Genomic DNA, 24,302 nt, shown 5'->3' on the forward strand with positions numbered 1-24,302 from the left:
GCATGATTTCCCTTTCATAAAATTCCTGGTGATTCTTTTGCAGACCTGTCACTGTTTTCTAAGTGTTCAAAAAAAACGTAATAATTTTCCCCACTAGCGATGTTTTCATTAATTCACCTATGGGACATGGGCATCACTGGCTGGGTCAGTATCTATTGCCTCTTCCTGGTTGCCTTGGGAAGCTTGGGAAGATGGTAATGAAAAGCCTTCTTGAATCACTGCAATCCATGTGCTGAAGATAGACCCACATTGCCATTAGGAAGGGAATTCCAGCATTTTGACCCAGTGACAGCAAAAGAACAGCAACAGATTTCCAAATCAGGATGGTGGGTGCCTTCGAGGGTAATTCGCAAGCAGTGTCGTGCTCATGTATTTGCTGCCTTTGTTATTCTAGGCAGAATTAGTTCTGGCTTGGAAGATGATAAGCATCTTTGGTAAATTTCTGCTTGTTGATAATGCACACTATTACTACTAATCCTCAGCGCTGGAGTGACTGAATATTTCTGGATGTGATGCCAATCAAATGATGTGCCTCGTCCTGGATAGTGTCAAGCTTCCTGAGTGTTGCTGGAGCTGAACTCATGAAAGCAAATGGGCAGTATTTCATCACACTCCTGACTTGTGCCTTGTAGATGGTGGACTACAAGGGGAATCAGGAGATGAATTACTTGCTCCAGCATTCCTAACCTCTAATGTGCACTGCATTTATATGGAGAGTCCAGTACAGCTTCTGGACAATGGTAATCTTCAGGATGTTGATAGTGGGGGGATACAGTGATGGTAATGCCATTGAATGTTAAAGCACAGTGGTTAGGTTGTCTCTTGTTGGTGATGGTCATTGCCTGGCAATCATGTGGCACACATGTCACTTGTCAATTTTCAAACCCAATTCTTGCCAAATTTGGACATGGACTGCTTCCATGTGAATGGAGTTGCAAGTGGTCTGATCACTATGCAATCATCAGTGAACCTCCCACTTTTGACCTAATGATGAAGGGAAGTTCACTGATGAAGCAGCTGAAGATAGTTGGGCCAATGAATTGCCAATGTCAAGCTAACTGGCCTTTAATTGCTTGTTTTCTTTCTAACCCCTATCTTAATTACCGGAGTTATATCAGCTACCTTGCAAAGCTTTGGAGCGGTTTCAAAATTCAAAGAATCTTGAAAAATAAACACCAACGCATCCACTATTTCTAGGACCACTTCTTATGTACTCTGATATATAGCATGTCAGGCCCTGGGAATTTTTCAGGGTTTAATCCCATCAATATCTTCAACATAATTTCTTTACTAATATGGATTTCCTTGAGTGCCTCCCTTTCATTAGACCAGGTTCCCCAACATTGTTGAAAGGTTATTTGAGTCCTTTGTGAAGGATAAGAATTTAGTTGGTCTGTTATGTCTTTGCTCCCCATTATAACTTCCTCTATTTCCGACTATAAGGGACCTACGTTTCACAAATCTTCACATATACCTATAGAAGCTTTCACTGCTATGGAATCAGCAGCCTGTTGCTGTATTAATACTTGATTAAACTGATATTTTTAAGATTGCTAGGTTTTTATTCCCTCACTCACACAACTCCTTGTATTGCATTACCTATTACTTCCATCTCTGTTTATTTTCACCTAAAATGTATAATCTGAGCATGCACTGTAAATCTCTACTGATACCCATCTGTACATGCTAATAACGTATCCTTCACGATGTATTTTATAGTCCTCACTATTTGTCACTGTAAAGAATGGTAGTAATGTCACTGTACTGGTAATTGTCTGAGATATGGTTTCCCACAGGTTAAATTACCAACAGTTGTCTCTCTTTAAGAGCAGCCCAAAGGTCTGGTAAGACCATGGCACAGAATGCTCGTAATCTGAGAAACCCAGGCAAATGTACTGAGCATGGTCGTGACTCACATGGGCAAGGTCTGGAAATCACGCCCCACTATTCTCAGAGTTAGTAAAATGTGAAAGAATTTATTCACACCATCTAAAGTCCCTAATTTACCTAATTGACATACACAGTTTAAAAGAAAATATACATCAGGTATCTGTAAGTAACAAGAAAACAAGTATTCCTTTTAATCAGATTGTTTTTAATTACTGGCAGAAAAAAAATGAATTGTTAACTTATAACTATCGCTTCCAACATTCACCACTCCACAAACAGACAGAATACAGAGACAATGCAGAAATGCATATTAAGTGTAAAAGGAGAAAAAAGATCAAAGACAGCACCACGTTAGACTACAGGAATAAATTGATTAAATTTTATTTTTCCTTTCAATTATTTAATATTAACACAAGATTGCTTGATGTTTGGTCTTTCACTTTATTTACCCCTTACACAGAATTTACCCCTTTATTGATGTCTAATGGCAATTTTTCAGTTTTTCTTTCAACAAGAGAATCTGCAAAGGAAGGCGAATAGAAGCCAGCTATCTATTACTAGAGACTTTCCTGTATCTCCACACAGGAGAGAGCCAGAATATTTTTGATAATTTCTCTTTACAGGCTAGGTGTTTTTGCTGTACTGGCCCCCACGTGATTACCTGATCAGAGGCCAGATCAAAACATTGTTCTGAAGCAATTGTCTTCTAGCTCAGAATCCATCGGCTCCATTTTGATTTCACCATTCTATGAAAACGCAACATAGTGTATCCAATTCATAATTTGCTCGAGCAAACATGGTTTTTTTCTTAAAAGACTGCAAGCATTACTTTGCACAGTCTCCTTCTTTTAAGTTAAAAATCACACAACACCAGGTTATAACCAGACAACCACCTGATGAAGAAGCAGTGCTTCGAAAGCTACTGATTCCACATAAACCTACTGGACTACAACCTGTTATTGTGTGATTTTTAACTTTGTCAACCCCCGTACCTCCAAATCCTTCTTTTATAACAGTTTCTTCCTTTTATCTTTGTCCACAGTTCAAAAGCAAACGACATAAACGATGTGGGCTTGACAGTGCACAGGCTTAAATTCCACCTTGGAAGAGGAGGGAATTTAAATTCCATTAATAAAATCAGGAATTGACCCATCCTTGACTGGTCTGACTTACATGTGGGACCAGATACACAGTAATTTTATTGCCTCTTAGTTGTTGTCAAAAACAGCCCATAAACCAATCAGTTCAACAGCAATTAGGGATGAGTAATTAATGCTGGCTTCCAGCAACATCCCATAAAAAGAAATTAGGTGGATTTTTGCTATCGAGATGGGCAACCCAACTCAGGAAATATCCTGAATTGACAGGCCTATCTCAATAGAAAATGCCCAATCAAATCCAATTTTCACCCTGTTGGGCAACATTGCAGAGTTAAAGATGGTCCATCATCCCTGAAACAGACTGGAGGCATCAACCAGGAGATCAAGTGCCCGTGTAAGCCTTTCTATGGGACTTTGCCACAGGTATTATATAAAATTTAGACCCTCTAGTTCACACCCCTCACAAACTATTCACCCCCACCATCCACTCCAGGCCACCACATATTCATATCCCCTATGCCCACATATTCATATCCCCATCCACCTTCATGTCCACTTATAAACTCCTTGTTGCCAACGTACCCAGTATCTACTAAAGACAGAGATCAGGAGTCATGCTATGGCTAAATAAGGTATGTGTATAATATTACAATAATATTTCACAATATTAAAAAAATCTTAGCCATGAAATTCCATTCAAAGCTTTTAAACCTCAGGTGGTCAACTTTTTTGTAAAAACAAATGTCTATTCACAATCCTACACCAATAAACTGTTTGAGCTGTCAATCAAATTGATCTTGGAACTCCCATGCTGAGGTAATCATAGCTTGTGGGAATCAGATAACTATTCATAATGACAGGCTAGCTGTGAACAAACAGCTAATCCAACAGTTGGAATATATTTTGCTTAGGAGCACCAGGCACCCTGCATTTCAAGGACCCTTACCTCCTCCCTATAGTGTAGTGAGGAGAATTGGGCACAATTTTCTGGATGGGGTCCAATCAGCACTTGTAAAGGTTTAGTTTAACTTCTTTGCTTGTGTACTCAACATATCTATTTATGAAGCCCAAGATCCCATGTACATTGTTAGTGAGATGACAACATGTACTGCCATCTTCAAAAGGTCAACTCACATGCATCCCAGATCCCTCTAGTTTGGCACACTCTTTAGATCAGTGCAATTAAGCCTATATTGACCTTCCCTATCCCATCACCTCACATTTCTTTGTTTTAAATTCCATCTTCCCATTGCCAGTTAGTCGATGTATACCCTGTTCCAGGTGTGTCTTTTCACTGTCTGTCAGTCCTCCAAGTTTAATACCATTGACAAATTTTGAAATTGTACACCATATTACAAAATCCAACTCAGTTTTCTGTGGGTCTGCAAGTTGCACACACAGAAATCAGTTAACATGTTATAATGCCCACATTACAATGTATAATGTGTTTTAATATTGTAAATGAACAAACTCATGGTATTAATCAATTGCTGGCTAAGGAATGGATTGACAGATCATTACCATTTATATGATAATCCTGACATTGATTCATGGGGAACATCATGATTTATATATTCCAGTCTGAAAAATAGCCACTGATAATGACAGTTTTCGATCCTGAGCCATTTTTTTCTTCACTTTAGCAATGACTCTCCTGCTGCATTCGTTTTTTTTAAAACAAACTTCTACTTGGTGACTTGTCTAATATTTTGTTAAAATTTATACAGTTAAATTCCACAACACTCTCTTGAACTTTCCCAGTGCTTCATCAGAAAAAGTCAAAATTTCTACTTTACATTTTATGGCTGCATTCCATATACACAAGTCCAAACTGTATAATTACACTTCTAAAAAAAAGTGAAACAAGCAATGGCATCTGTAATACACTATTCTCCAATCCAAGCAACACCTAGTCATCTTAACAGTGTCCCTATATATCCTTAAGACTGCCAACCACCAATCAATCTCATATAGCTTGTCGGACGTTTGCAAATTTCTGTGAGGCAATCACTTTCTGAAAATCTACATACTTTACACTTACAGTTATCTGTTTTATTTCTAGAAAGAACAAAATTGTGCTGACCGTCATTGATTAATCTTTGCTATATTAAATGATGCAGATAGAAATCATTTTATTTAGCATCTCTCGAATGTTGATATTGAGATCAATTAAATTGTTCTCACATTTTCAGCAATTTGCACTTCAGTAACTTAAGTTCAGGCATTCATGTTTTAAAGTCCATTATTATTGATAAAATGCATTTTCTTCAAAAGTATTAACAGGTTATGCGTAATACTGAAGCCTTTCCTACCCATTTGGCAGCTTGAATTCACTAGATTATAGAATGGTGACAACATTCCCATTAACCTGCTGTTTGAGAAACTTTGGCATGAAGAGCTAAAAGTCTATGGGACACAGGGAGAGAGGAACAAGTAAAACATGGTTTATAGTTTTTTTTTCCCCTCCTAAGTACCACATGCTGCAACAAACACAAAGTAATTGTACAAAAATGCTTACAGAAGAGAACTAAGGCAACTATTTATTCTTTCAGCTTTGTTTAATAAGTCTAACTAAAATGTCCTTAAGCAGTTGCATTGTATAACACAAGTTGTATTTAGATGGAACATCCAAGTTAAACACATGTGGAGCAACAGCTGTCAATACAATCTCCATCAAAACACATTTTAACATTTAGAACCTACAAAACACTCCAGAGAATCATTTATTTGGTTTTACTATTTCCAGTAAACCATACCAGACTTTTCCTCTAAACGTAGGCAGATCTTTTATCTTTTAAGTAGTGAAGTGTAGAAAAATTCTTTTGGAATTAGATAGATATAAGCACCAAGTTTGTAATGGAGTAACATATTAACTACCAATTAAAGCAAAATACCAAGTTACAATTATATATATTTTATTCCCTAAATTCATGTCGCAGAATATCAAAGGGTTAATTAAGCAATTCGATAATCGGAGGACACTACAAGTTCAATGTAACACCCAATTACCAATTCAGCTTACATCTTAAAAACAAGGATCAATTCCTTTCACATGATCTGCACTGTGGCATTGGGGAAGGAAATTGCTTGTTAATAATGTTCATTCAGTGTTAAGTCAACTGCAAAAGATATCAAACATAGAAAATAAACAATGATTGTTCTTTTCCGGTAAATTGAGAAGTCAGCATCTAAAATAAATACCAGTATTTCAGCATCCTTAATGTAATTAGGCTTTGTGCAAACTCACATGAACATACTACTTATATGAATGTTGCTATGTTTATTCGAAGAAGTTGGTCAAGGTGAACGATGAAAAAATGTTTTTCTCACCCTTGTAAACCGACAAGATTATTTATACGAATATACTGCGTATCACTGCATTTTTTCCAAAAGTTAAAATTTATATGCTTTATGTTGGTTTATCAACAAGTCATATAGTTGCGTTTTCGCTTCTGAAAGGAACTCCATCTAATATTAGAAAAAAGACTTGCATTAAAAATTGCTATTGACAATCACTGGAAGCCAACAACTTTCACCAACAGGCAGAAATGGAAAAACAGACAACTGAGATTGGGCTAAAAATGTATACTTTTTACATTAACCTGTTCGGATACGTCACAACTCTGGGGCAAGTGAGACTTGAACCCTGACTTTCTGGCCCAGACTTTGTGTTGGAGGTTGGGCTACATGTGTGGTAGTTAAACATCATAGTTGAAAAGTGCAAATGCCTGAAACTACCTCAACAACTTCAGCAGCCCAACTGTGTTTTTTTTTCTGGCAGCAGAAATAATACCCCAAAAGGTTTGTAGGATCTACATCCATTGCATCAATTTCCACATTAAACAGTAATTCTGTGTTGTACAGTACTTAATTAATCAGAATGCACTTTGAAATATCTAGTGCTGTGAAAATCATTACTTAAAATGAAAGTCATTCTTTGTTTCTTTAGAGTATTCATTTATATGAAACCCATGCATCAACAGCAAATCAATTTCTTCTGCCTACATACCTCATATTGAGATAAAACCAATATCAAATTATTCAAAATGTTAACAGGAGACATCTTTGTCTAACCCCATGTTTTTCTGCATCAGGTTCAGTTTCACCAAATACCATTGTGACTCATGTAGAGAGTAAAATAATTCAACTCTCCAATGAATTTTGACAGCCTTCAACAATTTCAGCAGCTTTTATCAATTCAACCATGTAAAACCTTTATTTACTAATCCGCAAAGTAGGTGTAACGTCTTGCTGGTATTCTATGCTTCTTTCACTTAACACTACCATCATTGTTTTTAAGATCATAAGACACAGGAGTGGAAGCAAGGCCATTCAGCCCATCGAATCCACTCCGCCATTTAATCATGGTTGATAGACGTTTCAATTCCACTTACCCGCACTCTCCCCGTAGCCCTTAATTCTTTGCGAGATCAAGAATTTATCAAGCTCTGCCTTGAAGACACCCAACATCCCGACTTTCACTGCGCTCTGTGGCAATGAATTCCACAGGCCAACCACTCTCTGGCTGAAGTAGTGTCTCATTTTAAATTGACCCCCTCTAATTTTAAGGGTGTGCCCAGGAGTCCTAGTCTCCGCACCATCTAGAAACAAATTCCAGTATTCACCCTTTCTAAGCCATGCCTTATATTGTAAGTTTCTATTAGATCTCCCCTCAACCGTCTAAACTCTAAAGAATACAATTCCAGGATTCTCAGTCAATCAGCATATGTTAGGCCTACTATACCAGGGATCATCCATGTGAATCTTCGCTGGACACACTCCAGTGCCAGTATGTTCTTCCTGAGGTGTGGGGCCTAAAATTGGACACAGTAATCTAAATGGAGCATAACTAGAGCTTTATAAAGTCTCAGAAGCACATTGCTGCTTTTATATTCCAACCCCCTTGAGAAAAATGACAACATTACATTTGCTCTCTTAGTCATGGACTCAACCTGCAAATCAACAATAAGAGAATCCAGGACTAACACTCCCAGATCCCTTTGTACTTTGGCTTTATGAAGTTTCTTACCATTTAGAAAAGTGTCCATGCCTGTATTCATTTTTCAAAAGTGCAAGACCTCACACTTGCTCATGTTGAATTTCATCAGCCATTTCCTGGACCAATCCCCTAAACTGTCTAAATCTTTCTGCAGCTTCCCCACCTCCTCAGTACTACCTGCCTGTCTGCCTCACTTCATATAATCGGCAAACTTCACCAGAATGCGCCCAGTCCCTTCATAGAACATAGAAAAATACAGTGCAGTACAGGCCCTTTGACCCTCGATGTTGCGCCGACCCAAGCCCACCTAACATACACTAGCCCTTCATCCAGATCATTAATATATAAAGTGAACAGCTGCAGCCCCAACACTGAACCCTGCAGGACCCCACTTATCACCAGCTGCCATTCTGTAAGAGAACCTTTTATCCCAACTCTCTGCTTCGGTCAGACAGCCAATCCCCAATCCATGCTAGTAGCTCACTTCGAACACCACGGGCCCTCACCTTACTCAGCAGCCGATCATGAGGCACCTTATCGCAAGCCTTTTGGAAGTCTAGATAGATAACATCTGCTGGATTTCCTCTGGTCTAACCTATTTATTACCTCCAAAGAATTCTAACAGGTTTGTCAGGTACGTTAGGCTCTGCCTTCAGTTTTTGCCTCTCCAGTTTTAACAATTCTTCCTTACACCAAACTGAGCATACCAAATGGTGAATAATACGTTTGGCTTCAATCTATTTTCCAGGATCTTCTACATTATATTGGAAGTTTAATCAAATTATTGGTGAGCATTTGCTCCTCAAATAATCTTCCGTTTCTTTTTCGTGAAGATTTCTTTACACAAACCAATTAATTATCAAGGTCTAGAAAGTTGTGAAACATGATTTTGCAGAATCATGGGGAGATCAGTTAAAAGGGCCAGTTGAAGAATGAAAGGACTCAGGTTGATGGAGGAGGAATAAAAAAAATCACTGAATATCAACATGAAAAGGCAATTATAAGTTGTAGTTTTCTTTATTTTTAAATGTGGAATGAAATCAGAGAAGACATGCTTTAAAACCAAGACATATTTTGAAAGCAAGTAACTGGACACTCATTGGAAATGTTGTTTAAACAACTGTTGATTCCAGTGACTGGATCATAGCTTGCAGGTGAGCTGAAGCTGAAGGGTTGTGTACAATTGGAGCATGTGTTGGCAAAACATAGTTTAATGATCGGTAGACTAGTGACCAGTTATTGATGACAAACGCCTTCTGTCTGGCAACAACAATGAGATTGGTTCTCAAGTAGCTAATACAAAGAAGAGAGAAGTCTGCAGACTTCTGTCAGTTTGGGAGCAATATTTGTTCTTTACAGTAAGATCTATTTTAAATTGGAAGTAAACCAGTTTGTGTGTCCTCCAGCAGTTGCTATAATGTTTGCAAATAATAAGTCAGAGATCTTTTATAAAGTGTGACACAGCCCCTATGCCTCCTGCAAAACAGTGAATAAGTCCAGAAAAGAAAAACAGAGATGCAAAACTCCAATCAGCACAACAACCATCTCAGTAGATTATGCAAACAAAAGCTACTGAACTGCTTTCTTAGTTTCACCCATTCATGTTTTTTTTCCCAGTCGGTGTCTGTTTGCAAATGTGAAAGCACTTAAGGGGAGTTTACAAGGTAATTAGAGTTTTAATTCATACAGTTTTTTTTCTTCATTCATGGGACATGGTCATTGCTGGTTGGCCAGCATTTATTACATTTCTGGTTGCTCTTGAGGTGGTGATAGTGAACGGTCTTCCTGAACTGTCATCTACATGTAGGTTGACCTAAAATGTCCTTAGGGAGGCAATTCCAGAAGTTTGACCCAGCAACAGTGAAGGAATGGTGATATAAATTCCTAATCAGCATGATGTGTGGCTTGGAGGGGAACTTGTAGGTAGTGTTCCCATTGTATCAGCTGTCCAGGTCCTTCTAGGTAGAAGGGGTCATGAGTTTGGAAGATGCTATATAAAGTCATAAAGATGTACAGCCTGGAAACAACTCGGTCCAACTCGACCATGCTGACCAGATATCCCAACCCAATCTAGTCCCACCTGCCAGCACCTGGCCCATATCCCTCCAAACCCTTCCTATTCATATACCCATCCAGATGCCTTTTAAATGTTGCAATTGTAATAGCCTCCACCACTTCCTTTGGCAACTTATTGCATGCACGTATCACCCTCTGAGTGAAAAAGTCGCCACTTAGATCTCTTTTATATCTTTCCTCTCTCACCCTAAACCTATGCCCCAATGATCTTTGGTGAATATCTGCAGTGAATCTTGTAGATGGTACACATTACTGCTACTGAACATCAGTGCTGGAGGGGGTGGATGCTTGTTGATGTGTTGCCAATCAAGCAGGCTGCTTTGTCTTGGACGGTATCAAGCCTTTGGAGTGTTGTTGGAGCTACACCGATCCAGGCAAGTGGGAAGTACTCCATCACACTCCTTACTTGTGCTTTGTGGATGATGAACAGATTTTGGGGAGTAAGGAGATGAGTTACATGCTGCAGTATTAATGGCCTCTGATCTGCTCTTGTAGTCAGTCAGTGTTTATGTGGCAAATCCAGTTGTCTTTCTGGTTAATGGTAATCCTAAAAATGTTAATCGTGGGGTATTCATTGGTGGTAACACCATCGAATGTTAAGGGCAATGGCTTGATTGTCTCCTATTGTTGATGGTCATTGCCTGGTATTTTTATGGAGTGAATGCTGCCAGCACAAGCTAGGATATTGTCCAGATCTTGTTGCAACTGAACATGGACTGCTATGATACCGGAGAGGTCACAGTGGTGATCAACGCTGTACATTATCCAATAACATCCCTCATTATTGGGCCTTATGATGGAGGGATGGTAATTGATGAAGCAGTTGAAGATGGTTGGGTCGACGACATTACCCTGAGGAACTCCTGCAAAGATGTCCTGAAGCTGAGATGGCTGACCCTCCAGCAAACACAACAGTGTTTCTATGTGCTAAATATGGCTGCAACTAGTGCCCTGATACCCGTTGATTCTACTTGGTCAAATGTGTCTTTGACGTGAAAGACCTCACCTCAGGAATTTCATCCATGGATCTTGTCCATGTTTGAATTAAGGCTACAATGAGGTCAAGAGCTGAGTTGCCCTTGCAGAATCGACACTAATTGTCAGTGAGTAGTTTATTGCTTATTAAGTATTGCTTGATAGCATTTTTGATTACCTCTTCCATCACTTTACTGATGATCAAGAATATGCTGATGAGGCAGTAACTGACCAGTAATTCTAAGACAACTTTAGGAAGGCCATGAATTGATCTATGCAAAGGAGCTGCCCTTTGCAGATCACTGCTACTGCAATCAAAATGCCTGTAATTTTTATGTAGTAACCACTATTTCAAATGGGTTGCTGTTAAACATGTACTTGAGTCATTGGCAAGCACAGATTTAATAATAAAAAAAGAAGAAAGAATACCAGTAAAGGGGCAAAGCATCATTTATACTGTGAAAGAGCATGGAGCGGATTGGCAGGCAAGTGGACTATGGAAGAGGTGTAGTCATTAAAAATGCAGATAATAATTGATAGTTGATTGTCAGGACCTACTGTAAGTAACCAGCATAAAAATAATGTTTTGTAAATTCAGAGAACTTTGGAAGATCATAATTAGGGCATCTGTAATGTTCTCAACTACTTCCTTTAAAATCTTTTGACAGAAGTGATCAAACCCTGGAGATTTGGCATGCTTTAATGTCAATACTTCCTTCATTACTGTTATTTCACTATTACTGTTAATTTTGTTGAACTGTCCCTGATTGATTCAATATTAATTTCCTTCAGGTGTCTGGCATACTAACCTCTTTTCTCTCCTGTAAATGCTGACACAAAGTAAATGTTCAAAATGTTTCTCATTCCTTTCACAGACCGTCTTACTGTCTTCAGTTTTCAAAAGAATATAATTGTTCTTTATCATTTTTTCCTAAACAGTAAATTTTATGCAGTGATTTCTACAGCTTTTACTACTTCATTATTCATGGCCATTTCCTAGAATCTCTGCTTTTTTTTAAGCTTTTGCTTTAAATGTTAATCTTCAGTAAGGTGTTTGATAAGGTACCCCATGGTAGAATGATGGAGAAAATGAAGTTGCATGGGGTCCAGGGTGTGCTAACTAGATGGATAGAGAACTGGTTGGGCAGCAGGAGACAGAGTAGTAGTGGAAGGGAGTTTCTCAAAATGGAGAACTGTGACCAGCGGTGTTCCACAAGGATCCACGATGGGACCACTGTTGTTTGTGATATATATATAAATGATTTGGAGGAAGGTATAGGTGGTCTGATTAGCAAGCTTGCAGATGACACTAAGATTTGCAGAGTAGCAGATAGTAAAGGGGACAGTCAGACAATTCAGCAGAACATAGATAAATTGGAGAGTTGAACAGAGAAATAGCAGATGGAATTCAATCCAGTCAAATGTGAGGTGACATAGTTTGTAAGACCCAATTCAAGAGCGAACTATACAGTAAATGGGAAAGATTAGAGTGGTGCTCAAAAAGCACAGCAGGTCAGGCAGCATCCGAAGAGCAGGAAAATCGATGTTTCGAGTAGGAGACCTTCATCAGGAATTCCTGAAGGGCTCCTGCCCAAAACGTCGATTTTCTGCTCCTCAGATGCTGCTTTACTTGCTGTGCTATTCGAGCACCACTCTAATCTTGACTCTAATCTCCAGCATCTGCAGTCCTCACTTTCATGTAAATGGAAAAGCCCTGGGAAAAATTATGTTCAGAGAGATCTGGGTATTCAGGTCCATTGTATCCTGAAGGTGGCAACACAGGTTGATCGAGTGTTCAAGGCGGCACACAGCATGCTTTCCTGCATCATACAGGGTATTGAGTACAGGAATTGGCAGATCATGTTACAGTTGTATGGAACTTTGTATCGGCCACATTTGGAATGTGGATGCTATGGAGAGGATGCAGAGAAGGTTCACCAAGATGTTGCCTGGTATGGAGTGTGCTAGCAAAGAAGAGAGGTTGAGTAGATTAGGATTATTTTCATTCGAAAGACAAAGGTTGAGGGTGAACTTGACTGAGGTCTACAAAATCATGAGAGGTATCCATGATTGGGAGATGCCAATGTTGGACTGCAGTGTACAAAGTTAAAAACTTCACACCATCTATTTGGAAGCACTAGCTTTCTGAGCGCTGCTCCTTCATCAGGAGTATATCATTTATTTAATATATATATATCTCTCACAAACAACAGTGGCTCCACCACGGATCCCTGTGGAACAGCACTGGTCACAGTTCTCCATTTTGAGAAACTCCCTTCCACTACTACTGATTGTGGAGAATAAGATTGTAAGACACAGAATTGATAGCAAAGGTTTACAGTGTAATGTAACTGAAATTATATATTGAAAAAGATCTGTATTATTTATTAAGTCTCTCATGTTTTAGAATGACCATGTTGGTTTCAGTTGTTTCATATGTAAATCTCAACTTATTTTTAGAAGTTACATTCGCAAGTAAACTTTAACAATTGGTGTCATGTCAACCCAGATAAGATGTTGAAGGTGTTAGCTCCCCGTGAGGCTGTCTGTGCCAAAATGGTCAGACTGATTGTAATCTGAAAAACAGATTTACAGAATCTTAGATGGATTCAAGCAGTTTTGAGCAAAGTAAAATGTAATTTTGCAAGTGCAAATTCACCCCACAAGCTTCTATGTATATGTATGCGTGTTTGTGGTGGTGGGGGGGTTTATGAGTGTCTGTGAGAGGGTGTGTGTATATGTGTGAGAGTGTAAAGGGATTTAAGTCTTTGAGAGGGTGTATGTGGGAGTGTACGAGAGAGAGAGAGAGAGAGAGAGAGAGAGAGAGAGAGAGAGACACTGTCTGTGTAGTGCAATGGGGTCACGTGTAGTGCGACATAAACCCAAAGGTATACACATGGTGGATAGCAAGGAGATTTTTCCCGAGTGGAGGACTCAATACTAGGGTCACAAGTTCAAGGTGAGGGGGAAACATTTAAGGGAGATACACGTGAAAAGTTCTTCACGCAGAAGGTGGGTGGTGCCTGGAATGCGTTGCCAGCTGAGGTAGAGGCACGCACAATAGCGTCATTGAAGATATATCTAAACAGATACATGAATGGACAGGGAGCAGAGGGGTACAGATCCTTAGAAAATATGCAACAGGTTTAGGTAGAGGATCTGGATCAGCACAGGCTTGGATGGCTGAAGGAGCTGTCTCTGTGCTGTAATTTTCTTTGTTCTTTGTTATATTTAGTGAGCCATAGCTTTTCATTTGATAATAGAATCAGTCCCCTTGAGATATAAATTTGTTCTATGTCACATTAAATTGTTTCCAAACAACATTCACCTGATTCTTATGTCATTTTTCCATTCACAGATTTGCCTGGTTTATTGTGGACAGTCTCCATCTTTCCTATTGAAGTCAGCCTTATCCGAGCCTAGAATTCCAAAAGGTTTGTCATGTTTCCCTCTTTCAAGCACAATATTGAACTTCATGATGGTTTCCATTGATAAATATTCACACGCTATTGAGCTATCCAAAAGCCTCATTTCTCATTATTAAATCAAATTTGGCATTCCATTTTATTGGCTGCAAGACATGGTGTCATATAAAACCATGCTAAAGAAATTCACTACCATTATAATATGCACCTGTCTGCTTATCAATTTTTCCACAAAAACTAAAATGCTCAATTAAACCCAATCTGCCTTTATTATGTGCTTGTCTAACCTCTGCATTTATCCATTCAGCCACTTCACAGCTTCTACCAAATGTCTATTTGCAATTCTCTCAAAGGCCTAAATCATTTTCTGTGCTTTAATTTTACGCATAAAGTCTTCATTGCCTGTTCACTTCTTGTTATACCCCCGAACATTAATTTCAGCTTTCATCACGTAAACTGCTCCTCCTGAATCTGGTTCCCAACCTTTCCTACATGACTTATAATTTGCTATTGTCAATTCCAAGTCTTGATCCTCCTGCAGCAATGGTTACAAAGTTTATGCTTCAGTTTGAATTTGAGCCTATAATTTATTGAATTTGTATGTTACACTTGACATTTTTTTAAAAAATGAACTCTGAGTCAGGCCTTAATCCTGTACTTCTATTCTCTTGTTACTTTTAGATAGAAACAAAGGACTTAGGATGAGTCGGTCTTTTGGCTTTTGGAGCCTGCTTCACCATTCAATAAAATCATATCTAATTTGTTTGTGGTCTCCACTCCTCTTGCCTGTCTGCCCCTCAGGATCTTTGTACAAGTGGCATGATGTACAGTACAATTTATCACTAAAAGCATTGTTTCTATTCTACAGGCCACAACATAACATATTCAACTGAATGGTTATTAAAAATTGGCAGTGACGAACTTCACAAACAGTTCTTTTCAACCTGTATTTGGACATAAGTCACAGGAGTGCAATGGCAAAGGAGGAGGCTCATCATGCCTGCAGCAGTGCATTAAACAACCATTATTGCCTCGTACCAATCTCAGTTTTCCCCGACATCCTTATACATGATTCTTATTCAAATAATCATCCAATGCCCTCATATGCAACAATTGAACCTGCTTCCATCATACTTCAAGACAGTGCATTCCATTCACAAACAACTCAGTGAGAAAGTTTTCCCTTACTTCACCATTGGTCTTTTGCAGATCACTTTAACTCTGTGCCCTCTTATTCCTTTTAAGAGTGAGAACACTTTCCCCCTATTTACTCGAAATAGCTCCACTCACAATTTTGAAAATCTCTATCAGATTTTCTCTTCTCCTTCTTCCCTCCAAAGCGAAAAACCCAAACCTGTTTAATCTATCCTCCTAACTGAAGTTTCTCATTCCTGGAATCATTATTGCAAGCTGCTTCTGTACTATGTCCAATGCAGTCACATCTTTCCACTATGGCAGTACCCAGAACTGAACACCAGCTGATGTTTAACAAGCATCTTAAACAAGGTCAATATTACTTCCTTGTTTTTGCACTCCACCTCGAAAGCCAAGGATACTGTATGCTTTACTTACTGCTCTCTCTCTCTCTCTCTCTCTCTCCTGTCACTTTCAGGAATCTGTGCACACATACACCAAGTCCCTTTGCTCCTTCACCCTCTGCACTTAGAATTCTATCCCTATTTAATGTTGTCTTTCAATGTCTTCCAACCAAAATGCATCATCCCTCAGCTTTCTGAATTAAATCTCATCTGCCATGCATCTGCCTGCTCCACCAACTTGTCTACATCTTTCTGGATTCTACACAGCACTCTTCTTCCACATTTTGCATTATCTGCAAACTTAAGAGTTAAGACACAGTTGCTGGCCCTTAGGTGAGGACATGATTACTGCATCTCAAGAGCCAAAAATTATTTTTGATCAATCTATTTCAATGTGTCTCAACACAGTTCAGTGGCACGTCCAACTTCAATCCGGAAGTCACCTAGAGATAAGGACATTATCATTGCATCAGGGAGGGAAAGGTCCTAAGGCTAAAGAACACTTCAGAGACGGAAAGAGGCAAGGCGATTAAGATTTTTGTTAATAAAGGAAGAAAATCTTAAAATAAAGTTTTGTTTGACCAGGAAACAATGCAGATCTGCAAATACAGGGACAACAGATGAACAGAACTTGGGGAACATTAATATACATGCAGCAGAGATAATAGATGCCCTTAACTTTAAAAAGGATAGAGTACGGGACACCAGTCAGGAGCGTATGACAGAAGTCATGTCAAGGGTTAATGAAAGCATGAATGAGGGTTTCAGAAGCAGATTAGTTGAGCCAGCAGAAGTCATGCAGTGTTATAGAGATGGAAACAGACTATCTTCGTCATAAAACAAATGAAATCGTACCTCACTATGTGGAATCAAATCAAATGTGAAAGCAGACTAATTTAATTTCAAATACTAACAGAAATGCTGGGGAAACTCAAAAGGTCGAGAGATATCTGTGGGAACAGAAAGAGTTAATGTTTTGAGTCCAATACAATTCTACTTCAGAGTTTGTGTTTCTCCAGAACGTTCTGGTTTTATGTCAGCTATCTACCATCTGCAATACTTTATTTTTTTTCATTAGCTTAATCGTAGATTGTTGCCTGGAAGAAAGATAATGTTGGCTGCTACAGAACGGAGTTTGAAGCGAGGACTAGGAAACAATGCTTTCAGTTTTTCCAAATATTTAATTGCAGGAAACGTCTGATCATCTAGTAGTGAATTCCAGATAAGAAGCCTGATCATTTAGCTACAGTGAGACAGTCAAGAGAGGTGGGTGCTGAGTTACAGTTGGATGCCATCAGCATTCTTGTGAAAACTAAGTATGCTTATAATTAATGTCCTTAATAGTGCATGCAACCCTTGAAAATCTAATTAGGCACACTAGTATCATTAAATAGATAAGATTGATAAAGAATAGTCCCATCCAGCTTGGTTGGAGTGCACGTGTTGAGGGGGATGGTGTAATCAACCACATCAAAAGCTGCTTACAGGTGGAGTTGGACAGGGAGAGAAAAATCACTTTGTCAAGTTTAAAGCTTAACAGTTGTTAACAAAATACAGGGCGAGCCCCCTATCCACAGGTCTGGTTACCGTGGTTTCAGTTAACCGCGGTTTACTGCGGCCCAAACATATTATAGGGAACGTTCCAGAACCAGGGACCAGGAGGCTGCCAGGAAGGTACGTTTCCCATTGAAATGAATGGGTTCACACCTGTCCGCCGTTTCGGGCTTTCACGGTAGGTATTGGAACGTATCCTCCGTGGGTACAGGGGGACTACTGTAATGCAATTACATTACCTGTGTGTTGAGCAATTCTTCACATTTCTGCAGTTGTCTCTCTGTGGCTGACTGAAGATGTATTCTGCTTGCTTCTTGCTCCTGCTGCACAGCAGACTTTGTTAATGCCTTCAACAAAGAGAATAATTCAAACAAATTTTAGTATTAAACGCCAACATTTTTTTCAGTTTAAAAAACTAAATAGAAAACATCAATCACAATTAGATTTATTTCTTTTAGAAAATATCTATTGGGATATTTACTCTTTTAATTTGAAAGTTATTAATATAAAGCAATGAAGATTAGTCTGATACAAGTTGACCCAAAGTTTCTGTATTCTTAATATCCTAGTCAGCATTCTCTTTTAAAAGGCAGCTTCTTCTGCAAATTCAGGCATATCACAAGCAGCTGGGAAGAGAGTCTGCTCACTTGACAGAAGTGGACTCAACTTTGTGACCCAAAGGCAGACCACACAGGATGCAGGCAAATGAAAGCTGCTGAAGGAAGAACCACCAGACATATTTCACAAACTGACAAATACCACATCCTCTGGACATTAAATCTGCATGCTGTGAAATCTCATGGGGCAGGATGATGCTAAAAATGTCAAGCCAAGTAAAAGCAGATGGAAATTCCAAGAAGTGGAGCATAAAAAGCAATGAGGCAGACATTTCGTTGTAGGGTGTGGTAGGACAACTATAGTATCCTATCCAAAACCATTCCAGGGTTTTATGAAAAAAGTATTGATGCTACAAAACTGCTAATTGATGAGACTGGACAGAGATCCACAGATCATTTTCTGATCCAAAAACATTGCTTTGGAAAGATGTAACTCCTTTCATTCCTTCCAGATTAACTAAGTAGTTTGCTTTTGCTGAACATGAATATCAGTGATTATTTTGAAATTTCTAAGTTGTTGCTATTTTTCACCTTTCATTGGCCACATTTCTTTCTTTTGTGGATATTTCAGTAATAAAGTAACTCACAAATTTGGCATCAACAGCTGCACAGAATGTCAACAATATTTATTGATAATTAAGAGCCTTGTGAAAAAAAATGTTACTACCTTCCAAGAGTAATTATAATGGAACGAGAGTGTGGGTGGGTTAATTAAATGGCAGAAACGTTATTTGGTACGTCTCTTCACAGTAAATTACACAAAATAGAAATACAGAAGGACCAATGCTCTAATTGAAATAAGGATCACAAAGGATGTTATAGCCTGGAACTAGGCCATTTCGGCCAAACTGTCCATGCTAGCATTTATGCTCATAACTTTCCTCATCTACTAGCATAGTTCTATATTCCTTTCTGGAGGGCTCTTGTGGAACAGTGGTAGAGTAGGGGTTAAGGCCTGGGGTTAAGAGCCACCTGTTCCAGAAATGTGTAAGAACATCTCTGAATAAGTGATTAAAGATACCTACATTACCTTCAACCACAAATACTCATCTCCACTCGTTGAATGCAACTATACCATTCATTTCAAGGATAACCCAGAGTCGATATTCTCATCACTCTCTGCTAACAAAATTTCTCCTAAATGTTATGATTTATTAGTGACTTTCTGGCCTGTAGTTTTGCTCTTCCCCACAAGTGGAAACATTTTGAGCCAATCTATCAAATCTTCATCAAAACTCTTTATCAAAAGCCTGAGTTCAAGTACCTGCTCTACAGGAGCATCATAACATTGCTGAACAGGTTAAGTAAAATAATTACACTTCCCAAATTTACAACTATTTAGAGACAGTCCCACATAGTGGTTTCTTACCAGCCAGTGGACCCACCAATTTACTCTGCATTTTCTCCAACAGCCTACATGTGGAACCTTATCAAGGCTTTACTGAAGCCCATGCATACCACGTGAACTGCCCTACCCTCACCTACATGCTTGGTCACCTTCTCAAAAACTCAATGAAATTTGTGAGACATGATCTGCCCTTGATGAAACCATGTTGACTATCTGAAATCGAATTGTTGCTTGCTAGATGATTATAAATCTTATCTCTTATAATCCTTTCCAAAACCTTTCCTACAACAGAAGTGAGAAATTGCTACTGCAATTTGAAAGTCAAAATCCATAATATAAATTGGGGATAACAATGATTCTTGTGAAACATCACTTTCCACCACTTAATTAATAGTAACTACCTTATATATAAGTTTATGGAAGATATAGACTGTAGGGAAATAGATGGTGACATCTTGCAAAATGTCCAGATTACAGAGAAGTAAGTGCTGGATGTCTTGAAATGGCTAAAGGTGGATAAATCCCCAGGACCTGATCAGATGTACCAGAGAATGCTGTGGAAAGCGAGAGAGGTGATTGCTGGGCCTCTTGTTGAGATATTTGTATCATCAATAGTCACAGGTGAGGTACCGGAAGACTGGAGGTTGGCAAACGTGGTGCCATTGTTTAAGAAGGGTGGTAAAGACAACCCAGGGAACTATAGACCAGTGAGCCTGACCTCAGTGGCGGGCAAGTTGTTAGAGGGAATCCTGAGGGACAGGATGTACATATATTTGGAAAGACAAAGACTGATTCGGGATAGTCAACATGGCTTTGTGCATGGGAAATCATGTCTCACAAACTTGATTGAGTGTTTTGAAGAAGTAACAAAGAAGACTGATGAGGGCACAGCAGTAGATGTCATCTATATGGACTTCAGTAAAGTGTTTGACATGGTTCCCCATGGGAGACTGATTAGCAAGTTTAGTGAGACAGAACTGGCTCAAAGGTAGAAGACAGAGGGTGGTGGTGGAGGTTTGTTTTTCACACTGGAAGCCTGTGACCAGAGGAGTGCCACAAGGATCGGTGCTGGGCCCTCTACTTTTTGTCATTTATATAAATGATTTGGATGCGAAAATAAGAGGTACAGTTAGTAAGTTTGCAGATGACACCAAAATTGGAGGTGTAGTAGACAGCAAAGAGGGTTACCTTAGATTACAACAGGATCCGGACCAGATGGGCCAATGAGCTGAGAAGTGGCAGATGGAGCTTAATTGAGATAAATGCGAGGTGCTGCATTTTGTGAAAGCAAATCTTAGCAGGACTTATATGCTTAATGGTAAGGTCCTCGGGAGTGTTGCTGAACAAAGAGACCTTGGAGTGCAGGTTCATAGCTCCTTGAAAGTGGAGTTGCAGGTAGATAGGAGAGTGAAGAAGGCATTTGGTATGCTTTCCTTTATTGGTCAGAGTATTGAGTACAGGAGTTGGGAGGTCATGTTGCGGCTGTACAGGACATTGGTTAGGCCACTGTTGAAATACTGCGTGCAATTCTGGTCTCCTTCCTATTGAAAAGATGTTGTGAAACCTGAAAGGGTTCAAAACGATTTACAAGGATGTTGCCAGGGTTGGAGGGTCTGAGCTACAGGGAGAGACTGAAAAGGCTGGGGGTGTTTTCCCTGGAGCGTCGGGGGCTGAAAGGTGACCTTATAGAGGTTTACAAAATTATGAGTGGCATGGATAGGATAAACAGACAAAGTCTTTTCCTTGGGGTTGGGGAGTCCAGAACTAGAGGGCATAGGTTTGGGGTGAGAGAGAGGAAAGATATTTAAGAGACCTAAGAGGCAACTTTTTCATGCAGTGGGTAGTACGTGTACAGAATGAGTTGCCAGAGGAAGTGGTGGAGGCTGGTACAATTGCAACATTTAAGAGACATTTGGATGGGTATGAGTAGGAGGGGTTTGGAGGGATATGGGCCGGATGCTGGCAGGTGGGACTAGATTGGGTTGGGATATCTGGTCAGCATGGACGGGTTGGACCGAAGGGTCTGTTTCCATGCTGTATATCTCTATGACTCTATTATATCCTGACTCGATTCTTTGTGCCTTGATACCAGCTGGTTCTCCATTCGGTTATTTGTCTCCTAATCTTGCATTCTCTGACTTTATTCACCATTCAATAGAATGGCACAGTATCAGATGCTTTACAACAATTTAGCCAAATTTCATGTTTGCAGAAGGGCATGTCAGCCTTATTACAAAGACATTGAACTATAACAAGGAGTCTTTTTGCAACTGGATGGGTCCTTAGTGAAGATCTGAAATTCTGTGTCCAATTTAGTCTCCTTACATTAGGAAGGTTATGCAATCCATTGAAAGGAATGCAGTTTAGGTTCTCCAAGCTAATTCTTGAGATGAGACAGGGAGACTGTCCAATGAGGAGATATAGTTGGAGTCCAGAAGGGCTGATATCAATGAAAAATACAAAATTCTTAAGGGATTGATTGGGTAGATACTGGGAGGGTGTTTTTACTAGCTGGGGAACAAACAGATTAGCCATTTAGGACACAGTGATGAGAATTTCTTTCACTCAAAGAAATACAGACCTTTGGAATTTTCTGTTAGAATGCTGTGCACCTTCAGCCATCAAATGTGTTCAAAACTGTTAGCAATAAATTAATGCCGCAGTAAACAGGTATCACCAGATGTGTTAAATGCAAACTACCTCTCATCACACGCAAACTAGAAGAACAGCAGAACAGAACAGCTGCAGGGTGCTACAACAAATGAGAAATGATGCCCACAACCGACTCTACAACTACGAATGAGAAATTCCGCACCAAAAAACTCTGTACACTAACATGACTGACCATGAATGGACAAGTACGCTTAACAAGCCATCAACACTAAATAACAGCAGACCAAGATAAAGAAAAGACTAACCCTAGAAGAAAAACTGGCCAAGCTCATGCAGAGCGAAAACACAGACAATTCAGAGACTTGCATAAAAGAACCTGTCGGAGCAACTACTCACAGACATTGAAAAAGCTGTCCTAGTATGAGGGATAAACTTCAACCAGTTACGTGGGCAAAAAGGACTTCCTAGCAGCACTGGAATCCACCCTGAAAGACAACGGGCTTACGGAAGAAATCCAGCAGGCCAGACAGACAAGTAGCACCAACACTAAGTGGAAAGAAAGAACCGAACATCCTCAACACTCTGGAAAGGAAAGCACTGGAAGGACTCAAAAGAGGGACATATTGCAATCCTACCAACAGACAAAGAGTGCATGATACTCATCCTGAACAGGACACAATACATTGAAAAAGCAAACACACTATTTGCAGTTACCAACACCTATCAACAGGCGACGATGGACCCAATGCCACAGCTAGAAAACTGTATTACAGCATCCCTTGAGAAAACTTCACAAGACAGGTGAATTTAACAAGACAGACCTCCAAAAGAATGAAATCTGAAGGATCCAACACACCTGCTTTCTACAGATTATCAAAGGTACATAAAGAAGCCCTCTCCCCCCACTCAGACCCATAGTCTCACCTTTCGAGACACCGACATACAAACTAGCAAATGAATTTCAATGCAATCTGAAACACCTAGAAGACTCAAACCACTCCATCCACTCCACCCAGGAATTCCTTAACATCAAAGACACCAAGGTAGAGGATGACGAGGTCATGGTTTCCTTTGACATGACAGCCCTATTCACATCAATAACATGACCCTGGCCAAAGAAACACTAGCCTCACTGCTAGACAAACCAAGGCCACAAACACTTGACAGCATCAATTCCATCAGCAAGGACAGCATCCTCAAACTAGTAGATCTACGCCTCACAACCCACTTCACCTTCAACGACAAGATCTACAACCAAATCAACAGGACACTATGGATCACCAATATCAGGTCTCTTGGCAGAAGCAGTTATGCAGAGATTAGATTGTACAGCCCTTTCCATGATCCAGCCCAAAGATTGGGTCCGCTGTGTGGATCACACCCTTATCATGAAATGCAACAAATTAGAAGAAACCCACAAACACAAAACATTTTTACCAGTATGAAGTTCACTAAAGAGGAAGAGAATAACAACAGATCCCCCTCTTCCTAGACATCACAGGAGAACCAAAAGCCAATGGAGAGCTGCAGACTAGCCTTTACAGCAAAGCCACACACACTGACCACATACTCAACTGCAGGAGCAATCATCCCAAAAGTCACAAACTGAACTGCATCAGAACATTGTTTAAATGAGCCACAATACACTAGAGGCAGCCAGGAACTATAAGAGGCCAAGAAAAAACACTCATACAACGTATTCAGGAACAACGGGTACCCGATAAACGCAGTCCGCCGATTCCTACACAACAGACCAAAACAAGATGACACAACATGCCCAGAGACTCTAGCCACCCTGCCATACATAAAGACATCTCGGAGAAGACGGCCAGACTACTCTGGCCCTTAGACATCATGGTAGCCCACAAACCTACCACCACACTGAAATAGCTCCTGATGAGTTTAAAAGACCTTGTACCAACCACCAGCAGAATGAACACCATACACAAAATACCCTGCAAGAATTGCAACAAACATTACATTGGACAAATGGGCAGGAAACTAGCCACCAGGATATATGAGCAACAATTAGCCACCAAAAGACATGACCAACTATCACTAGTATTCATACACACAGACGAAGAGAGACACCAGCTCAACTGGGACAATACTTCCATCCTGGGACAGGCTAAACAAAGACACGCACGGGAATTCATAGCATTCAAAC

General features: G+C 39.7%; 1 protein-coding gene across 4 annotated transcripts in view; it reads right to left on the reverse strand.

Moving 5' to 3' along the window:
* LOC132824938 (coiled-coil domain-containing protein 91-like) overlaps positions 1 to 24,302 on the reverse strand; it is a 187,864-nt gene that overhangs the window by 69,539 nt on the left and 94,023 nt on the right. For all 4 annotated transcript variants that reach the window (XM_060839829.1, XM_060839830.1, XM_060839831.1 and 1 more), the window contains one exon: positions 17,797 to 17,904. In XM_060839829.1, coding sequence (XP_060695812.1) covers positions 17,797 to 17,904 — 108 coding nt within the window. The remainder of the gene's footprint in view (positions 1 to 17,796; positions 17,905 to 24,302) is intronic.

This window comes from Hemiscyllium ocellatum, chromosome 19 (genome assembly GCF_020745735.1).
Source record: "Hemiscyllium ocellatum isolate sHemOce1 chromosome 19, sHemOce1.pat.X.cur, whole genome shotgun sequence".
In the NCBI taxonomy this organism is placed as follows: Eukaryota; Metazoa; Chordata; class Chondrichthyes; order Orectolobiformes; family Hemiscylliidae; genus Hemiscyllium; species Hemiscyllium ocellatum.